The sequence below is a fragment of the Carassius carassius genome, chromosome 47 (genome assembly GCF_963082965.1).
Source record: "Carassius carassius chromosome 47, fCarCar2.1, whole genome shotgun sequence".
NCBI classification, from domain to species: Eukaryota; Metazoa; Chordata; class Actinopteri; order Cypriniformes; family Cyprinidae; genus Carassius; species Carassius carassius.
In genome coordinates, this window is record NC_081801.1 from 468,270 (window position 1) to 477,500 (window position 9,231).

The window sequence follows — 9,231 nt, forward strand, 5'->3', positions numbered from 1 at the left end:
AGCCCTTTATTATTGTTTGTATTCATTTATTTTAATACTTATTAAGATATATATGATATCTTAATCTCATTTTGACAGTTTTTCTCTTTAGAACGTTTTTTAAAGTGTTTCTGTATCTTTAAAAGCACAGCCCCCCCCCTCCCCATATTTACATTTCGCGAGATTTCTCATCGCCTCGCGAGACTTGACGTGACGCGCGTTCCCCCGCAGAGGAGCGCGTACGCCCCTGACGCCCCCCAAACATACGCACTTTCCGCGCTCGTTCGCGCTGCTCTTGACGCTCGTCGGTCGGTTGGCGCGGAGCGACGATGTGGATCCAGATCCGCACGATTGACGGAAAAGAGACGCGGACGGTGGAGGATCTGTCGCGCCTCACGAAGATCGAGTCGCTGCGCGTCAAGATCCGCGACATCTTCAACGTCAAGCCCGAGCAGCAGAGGCTCTTCTACCGAGGAAAACAGGTAAGAGACGCTCGCACGGGAATCCGCTTCTCGCAACGGATCCGGATTCAGACAGAAAACTTCCTGATCCAGAGCGGTGCGCGATCCATAATAACGCTCGCGTCATGTAAACACGCGTCATGTGTGACTTACACTAGTCGAACTAGCATCACTCATACTGGTTAAATCATGAGTTTCACTCTTTTAAATGTCACGGACCCCCAAATGTGACCATAAATATATTTAGAAAATATTAAAATATATTAAAAATATGCATAACAATATTAATTGGAAAATACGTTCCGGTATTAGTGTATGGAAGTCCGTTTCCGTCACTGTAAAAAAAAAAAGTGATTTTTTTATATATATATTTTTAATCGTAATTATGAGTTTATATTCAACAATTCTGAGAGAAAAAAAAATCTAATTTGCAAGTTTTTATCTTGCAATTATGCGAAAATAAAATTCTGAATTTTGATCTTATACCACTGACTTTCACACGCTGATGATCTGTGCGTGATTCAGTAAATGAATCAGAACTGTGTTTGCAATCGATTCATTGAAATGAGCAGATTTACTGAAATGATTCAAACTGACTCTTAAGCCCCGTTCACACCAAGAAAGATAACTATAAAGATAACGATATTAGCGTCCACACCAGCGAACGATATCATCTGTTTATTCTGGGCGCACGTGCGTCTGCCGCTTTAAATCCTCGAGCTCGTTATAGCAGGATGGATTCTGATTAGATGTCAATGTTTGTATCGTTCATCAGCTGGAAAAAAAATCGTTCTGAAAATGATTCCAACAATACCGTTTCTCTATGCTTTTATCGTTATAGTTGTAGTGTGGACTCTGCTATTCTTTAATATTGAGAACGATTTTTAGAACTATATCTTTGTCGTTATCTTTATAGTTATCGTGCTTGGTGTGAACGGGCCTTAATGCGTGTTACTCCTGAAGAGTCTTAACCATTGGGTTATTATTATTATATATTCTTTGGATATCTAATTTAGTTTTTATTACCGTTTTATTTTCAGTTAGCCTTTGAGGTGGACTAAAGGTTTCATTTTTATAATTGCATCTAATGCAACTTTTGATATTTAATTTGTTGTCTTTTATTTCTTTTTTTAATAATATAGTTAAATATTTTTCCAATTCCTTTTTTTTTTGAAAAAAGAAAAAGAAAAAATGGAATCAGAAAACTCCTAACTCCTCGAAAGAGGATGGACTCTTCACCACTCTGGAGTTGCCCATGGTGAGAGGCGGCGGGCTGGTGTGGGTTTGCTTATAGCCCCCCAGCTCAGCTGCCATGTGTTGGAGTTTACCCCGGTGAATGAGAGGGTCGCTTCCCTGCGCCTTCGGGTTGGGGATAGGTCTCTCACTGTCGTTTGTGCCTACGGGCCGAACGGCAGTGCAGAGTACCCGGCCTTCTTGGAGTCTCTGGGAGGGGTGCTGGAAAGTGCTCCGACTGGGGACTCCGTCGTTTTACTGGGGGACTTCAACGCCCACGTGGGCAACGACAGTGACACCTGGAGGGGCGTGATTGGGAGGAACGGCCCCCCTGATCTGAACCCGAGCGGTGTTCAGTTATTGGACTTCTGTGCTAGTTACAGCTTGTCCATAACGAACACCATGTTCAAGCATAAGGGTGTCCATCAGTACACGTGGCACCAGGACACCCTAGGCCGTAGGTCGATGATCGACTTTGTGGTCGTTTCATCCGACCTCCGGCCGTATGTCTTGGACACTCGGGTGAAGAGAGGGGCGGAGCTGTCAACCGATCACCACCTGGTGGTGAGTTGGATCCGATGGCGGGGGAGGAAGCTGGACAGACTCGGCAGACCCAAACGTACTGTGAGGGTCTGCTGGGAACGTTTGGCCGAGTCTCCTGTCAGAGAGATCTTCAACTCCCACCTCCGGCAGAGCTTCGACCGGATCCCGAGGGAGGCTGGAGATATTGAGTCCGAGTGGACCATGTTCTCCACCTCCATTGTCGAAGCGGCCGCTCGGAGCTGTGGCCGTAAGGTTTCCGGTGCCTGTCGAGGTGGCAATCCCCGAACCCGGTGGTGGACACCGGAAGTAAGGGATGCCGTCAAGCTGAAGAAGGAGTCCTATCGGGCCTGGTTGGCTTGTGGGACTCCTGAGGCAGCTGACAGGTACCGGCAGGCCAAGCGGACTACAGCCCGGGTGGTTGTGGAGGCAAAAACTCGGGCCTGGGAGGAGTTCGGTGAGGCCATGGAGAAGGACTATCGGTCAGCCTCGAAGAGATTCTGGCAAACCGTCCGGCGCCTCAGGAGAGGGAAGCAGTGCCCTACCAATGCTGTTTACAGTAAAGGTGGGGAGCTGTTGACCTCAACTGGGGATGTCGTTGGACGGTGGAAGGAATACTTCGAGGATCTCCTCAATCCCGCTGTCACGTCTTCCATTGAGGAAGCAGAGGCTGAGGGCTCAGATGTGGACTCGTCGATCACCCAAGCTGAAGTCACCGAGGTAGTCAAGAAACTCCTCGGTGGCAAGGCACCGGGGGTGGATGAGATCCGCCCTGAGTACCTCAAGTCTCTGGATGTTGTGGGGCTGTCTTGGCTGACACGCCTCTGCAGCATCGCGTGGCAGTCGGGGACGGTGCCTCTGGGATGGCAGACCGGGGTGGTGGTCCCTCTTTTTAAGAAGGGGGACCGGAGGGTGTGTTCCAACTACAGGGGGATCACACTTCTCAGCCTCCCTGGGAAAGTCTATGCCAGGGTACTGGAGAGGAGAATCCGGCCGATAGTAGAACCTCGGATTCAGGAGGAACGGTGTGGTTTTCGTCCAGGCCGTGGAACACTGGACCAGCTCTATACCCTCTACAGGGTGCTGGAGGGTTCATGGGAGTTTGCCCAACCAGTCCACATGTGCTTTGTGGATTTGGAGAAGGCATTCGACTGTGTCCCTCGCGGCGGCCTGTGGAGGGTGCTCCGGGAGTATGGGGTCCGGGGCCCTTTGCTAAGGGCTATCCGGTCCCTGTACGACCGGAGCAGGAGCTTGGTTCGTATTGCCAGCAGTAAGTCAGACTTGTTCCCGTTGCGTGTTGGACTCCGGCAGGGCTGCCCTTTGTCGCCGGTTCTGTTCATGATTTTTATGGACAGAATTTCTAGGCGCAGCCAGGGGCCGGAGGGGGTCAGGTTTGGTGACGACACGATTTCGTCTCTGCTCTTTGCGGATGATGTTGTCGTGTTGGCCTCATCAAGCCAGGACCTTCAGCATGCACTGGGACGGTTTGCAGCCGAGTGTGAAGCGGCTGGGATGAGAATCAGCACCTCCAAATCCGAGGCCATGGTCCTCAGTCAGAAAAGGGTGGCTTGCCCACTTCAGGTTGGTGGAGAGTTCCTGCCTCAAGTGGAGGAGTTTAAGTATCTTGGGGTCTTGTTCACGAGTGAGGGAAGGATGGAACGGGAGATTGACAGACGGATCGGTGCAGCTTCTGCAGTAATGCGGTCGATGTACCGGTCTGTCGTGGTGAAGAAAGAGCTGAGCCGCAAGGCGAAGCTCTCGATTTACCGGTCAATCTACGTTCCTACTCTCACCTATGGTCATGAGCTTTGGGTCATGACCGAAAGGACAAGTTCCCGGATACAGGCGGCCGAAATGAGCTTTCTCCGCAGGGTGGCTGGGCGATCCCTTAGAGATAGGGTGAGAAGCTCAGTCACCCGGGAGGAGCTCAGAGTAGAGCCGCTGCTCCTCCATATCGAGAGGGGTCAGCTGAGGTGGCTCGGGCATCTGTTCCGGATGCCTCCTGGACGCCTTCCCGGGAAGGTGTTCCGGGCGCGTCCCACTGGGAGGAGACCCCGGGGAAGACCTAGGACACGCTGGAGAGACTATGTCTCCCGGCTGGCCTGGGAACGCCTCGGTGTCCCCCCAGAAGAGCTGGAGGAAGTGTCTAGGGAGAGGGAAGTCTGGGGTTCTCTGCTTAGACTGCTGCCCCCGCGACCCGGCCCCGGATAAGCGGAAGAAGATGGATGGATGGATGGAATCAGAAAAATAAATATAATATTTTAAAAATATATACTTTTAATATAAAAAAATACAACTGATTTTCATTTAATTAAAATCTTTAGATTTATGTTTGTTTTTTGTTAATTATATTATTAACATTTGTCGCATCACTCTCTTACCCATAATTCACTGGGCAAAATTCTGAAACGCTCTAATAAACTTAACGGTTAAATAAAAGCACTTTAAAATCATTATAATTTTACTGTAATTTAATATTTTGTTAATATTTAGAATTATGCCTTTAATTTAAGTTACAGTAATTTAGTTGTTTATGTCTTTTTTTTAATAAGAATATATATATATTTTTATATATATTTATTTTTAAATAAAAGCACATTAAAATCTTTGTGATTTTTTAAAAATAAATTGCTTTACTATTACATTCTATAATATTTTGTTAATATTTAGTTTTATAACTATTTAGTATAATAGTTTTTAATTTAGCTCAAGTTTTTTGCAATTTTGCTGTGTTTTCAGAGTTATTATGTTACTTAAATTTTATTGCTAGAAAATTAAGGATGACCTATTATGCAATAATCACTTTGATAATTTGTTGTATGGCCAGCCTTTAATGGTAAAAATCTATGTGGTTATTTTTATTCATAAAAGTGCCTTTCCTGCACAGTACAGTTGGAGTGCTCTTGTTTTGCCAGAGCATGTGCTCTTGAAGCTCCGCCCTCTTCTGCAAAGGGAGGCGGGAGCACCAGCTCATTTGCATTTAAAGGGACAGACACAAAAGCTGCGTCTTAAGCGTCTTCCTAAACAAGAAGCTATAAACATGATCTGTGGGGTATTTTGAGCTAAAACTTCACAGACATCAGAGACTTATTATAAATCTTGTAAAAAGGGACATAATTGGTCTCCTACTAACAGCTGTTTTTATATCTTTTTTTTGTATTAAATACTCTAGTATAGTTATGAAATTATGTACAGTTTTTATTTTTTTTATTTTTGTTTTTGTTTTTTACGTTTAAAAAAAAATTGTAGTCTTAAGTTTAAAAAAAAATGTATATATTGTTTTTCTAATGTTTTTAGGTTTATTTTATATAGTTTTCTTTATATTACATAAAAAATGCCACAAACTGTTTTTTTAGCATCATTAATCTACTATTAAATAGTCTAATAGTATATAGTAATACAATTATTTATTATAATATATTAGTAAATATTTTGATTAATTTATGTTGTTATAATTTTAATGTTTTAGTAATTTCTTCTTTTTTTAGTTTTTAAGTTTTATTTATATTAGTACTTCAGCTTGAACTAAAAACAACTTTTATATGAATTAAATTTTAATTAAAGTTTTAGTAATTTTTTGTTGTGTGCATTTTTTCAGATTTCTTTCATATTCATTTATTATATATATATATATATATATATATAGTTCTAATTAGATGTATGTATTTATTGAATTCATTCATGTTTATTTATCATGTTAATTTTGTTGATAGAAAATGAAATATATAATAGTTATAAAATCATATATATAATAATAACAATAGCAGTTTTTGATTTTATACATTAATCTTGCTTTCATAATTTTTAAGAAGATTTTTACTTGTAAACAAGACACAAATACAGGTAAATACAGTTAGCATCAATAGTTGAGTGGTAGCATGCATCTGGAAGTGATGTAGCTTCATCATCAGACAGTGTTCACTGTTGAGTGCACTTGTGTTCCTCTGTGCTGCTGTCAGCTGCTGTCTGTCGTCACGTGGAGCTGGTTTTGTGGAGTGATGTGTGTGTCAGTCGTGTTTTGTCATGATCTGGTTTTCTGAGGAAGTTTCTGGAGTGTGAGTTCAGTCTGAGGTGGGATTGTGACACACATTCACACAAACCCATGTCAGATCCGGCTCATGATCTCCTCCGTTCATACACTCCTCTCTAGCGCTGTGTGTGTATGATGCTACACTGATGAATGCATCAGTTTATCAGTGTCAATCACCAGAGTAAACCTCTGTCAGCACTCAAAACAACACATCATCACTTAGAGAAGAAGAGAGAGAGAGAGTGAGTGTGTGTGTGTGTGTGTGTGTGTGTGTCAGTGTGTGATAGTGTGAGAGTGTGTGTGTGAGAGTGTATGAGTGTGAGTGTATGAGTGTGAGAGTGTCAGTGTGTGATAGTGTGAGAGTGTGTGTGTGAGAGTGTATGAGTGTGAGAGTGTATGAGTGTGAGTGTGTGTTTGTGTATGAGTGTGTGAGTGTGTGAGTATATGAGTGTGAGAGTGTATGAGTGTGAGTGTGTGTGAGAGTGTCAGATTGTGATGGTGTGAGAGTGTGTGTGAGTGTATGAGTGTGAGAGTGTGAGAGTGTATGAGTGTGATGTGTGTGTTTGTGTATGAGTGTGTGAGTGTGTGAGTGTGAGAGTGTGTGAGAGTGTCAGAGTGTGATAGTGTGAGAGTGTGTGTGAGTTTATGAGTGTGAGAGTGTGAGAGTGTATGAGTGTGTGAGAGTCAGTGTGTGATAGTGTGAGAGTGTGTGTGTGAGAGTGTATGAGTGTGAGAGTGTATGAGTGTGTGTGTTTGTGTATGAGTGTGTGAGTGTGAGAGTGTGTGAGTATATGAGTGTATGAGTGTGAGTGTGTGTGAGAGTGTCAGATTGTGATAGGGTGAGAGTGTGTGTGAGTGTATGAATGTGAGAGTGTATGAGTGTGAGTGTGTGTTTGTGTATGAGTGTGGGAGTGTGGGAGTGTGTGAGTGTGAGAGTGTGTGAGAGTGTCAGAGTGTGATAGTGTGAGAGTGTGTGTGAGTGTATGAGTGTGAGAGTGTATGAGAGTGTCAGAGTGTGATAGTGTGAGAGTGTGTGTGAGTGTATGAGTGTGAGAGTGTGAGTGTATGAGTATGAGTGTGAGAGTGTATGAGTGTGATGTGTGTGTTTGTGTATGAGTGTGTGAGTGTGAGAGTGTGTGAGAGTGTCAGAGTGTGATAGTGTGAGAGTGTGTGTGAGTTTATGAGTGTGAGAGTGTGAGAGTGTATGAGTGTGTGAGAGTCAGTGTGTGATAGTGTGAGAGTATGTGTGTGAGAGTGTATGAGTGTGAGAGTGTATGAGTGTGTGTGTTTGTGTATGAGTGTGTGAGTGTGAGAGTGTGTGAGTATATGAGTGTGAGAGTGTATGAGTGTGAGTGTGTGTGAGAGTGTCAGATTGTGATAGGGTGAGAGTGTGTGTGAGTGTATGAGTGTGAGAGTGTATGAGTGTGAGTGTGTGTTTGTGTATGAGTGTGAGAGTGTGTGAGAGTGTCAGAGTGTGATAGTGTGAGAGTGTGTGTGAGTATATGAGTGTGAGAGTGTATGAGTGTGAGTGTGTGTGAGAGTGTCAGATTGTGATAGGGTGAGAGTGTGTGTGAGTGTATGAGTGTGAGAGTGTATGAGTGTATGAGTGTGAGTGTGTGTTTGTGTGGGAGTGTGTGAGTGTGAGAGTGTGTGAGAGTGTCAGAGTGTGATAGTGTGAGAGTGTGTGTGAGTGTATGAGTGTGAGAGTGTATGAGAGTGTCAGAGTGTGATAGTGTGAGAGTGTGTGTGTGAGAGTGTATGAGTGTGAGAGTGTATGAGTGTGTGTGTTTGTGTGAGTGTGAGAGTGTGTGAGTATATGAGTGTGAGAGTGTATGAGTGTGAGTGTGTGTGAGAGTGTCAGATTGTGATAGTGTGAGTGTATGAGTGTGAGAGTGTATGAGTGTATGAGTGTGAGAGTGTATGAGTGTGTGTGTGTGTTTGTGTATGAGTGTGGGAGTGTGTGAGTGTGTGAGTGTGAGAGTGTGTGAGAGTGTCAGAGTGTGATAGTGTGAGAGTGTGTGTGAGTGTATGAGTGTGAGAGTGTATGAGTGTGAGAGTGAGAGTGTGTGAGAGTGTCAGAGTGTGATAGTGTGAGAGTGTGTGTGAGTGTTTGAGTGTGAGTGTGAGAGTGTATGAGTGTGTGAGAGTCAGTGTGTGAGAGTGAATGAGTGTGAGAGTGTCAGAGTGTGATAGCGTGAGAGTGTGTGTGAGTGTTTGAGTGTGAGTGTGTGTTTGTGTATGAGTGTGAGAGTGTATGAGTGTGAGTGTGTGTGAGAGTGTATGAGTGTGTGAGAGTGTCAGAGTGTGATAGTGTGAGAGTGTGTGTGAGTGTTTGAGTGTGAGTGTGTATGAGTGTGAGAGTGTATGAGTGCGAGTGTGAGAATGTATGTGTGTCTGAGTGTATGAGTGTGAGAGTGTGTGTTTGTGTATGAGTGTGTGAGTGTGAGAGTGTGTTAGTGTATGGGTGTGTGAGTGTGTTAGTGTATGAGTGTGAGAGTGTATGAGTGTGAGTGTGTGTGAGAGTGTATAAGTGTGAGTGTGTGTGTGTGTGTGTGTGTGTGTGTGTGAGAGTATGAGTGTGAGAGTGTGTGAGTGTGTGTGAGAGTGTATGAGTGTGAGTGTGTGTTTGTGTTTGTGTATGAGTGTGTGAGTGTGAGTGTGAGAGTGTGTGAGTGTGAGAGTGTGTGAGTGTATTAGTGTGAGTGTATGTGTAACGGAGGCGTGCTACAACTTTATAATATGCTGATTGAGGCGGCCAAATATATACGGGATTCCGGTTAGAGAATCAAGGGTCGGAGAACAGATCTTCACAAAGATGGATTTATTGAACAGTCTTTGCGTTGTCATCTAGATCAGTTATTCTTTGGCAATGATGTCTGTATTAATGGTCTAAAAGAATGATAGAGAAATATAATTACAATCATATTCTGAGAATCATTTACACACTGGCATGATAGTCGAACAAATGCAATAAACAATGATTAAACA

The 9,231-nt window shown here is 43.7% G+C and overlaps 1 protein-coding gene across 1 annotated transcript in view; it reads left to right on the plus strand.

Annotated features, from left to right (window-relative positions):
* The first annotated feature begins 187 nt into the window (after positions 1 to 187).
* The window catches only part of LOC132130105 (E3 ubiquitin-protein ligase UHRF2-like), a 27,481-nt gene continuing 18,437 nt past the window's right edge, over positions 188 to 9,231 (plus strand). Inside the window, exon 1 of the mRNA XM_059541758.1 lies at positions 188 to 461. Within this exon, the coding sequence (XP_059397741.1) occupies positions 309 to 461 (153 nt within the window). The 5' untranslated portion in view covers positions 188 to 308. The remainder of the gene's footprint in view (positions 462 to 9,231) is intronic.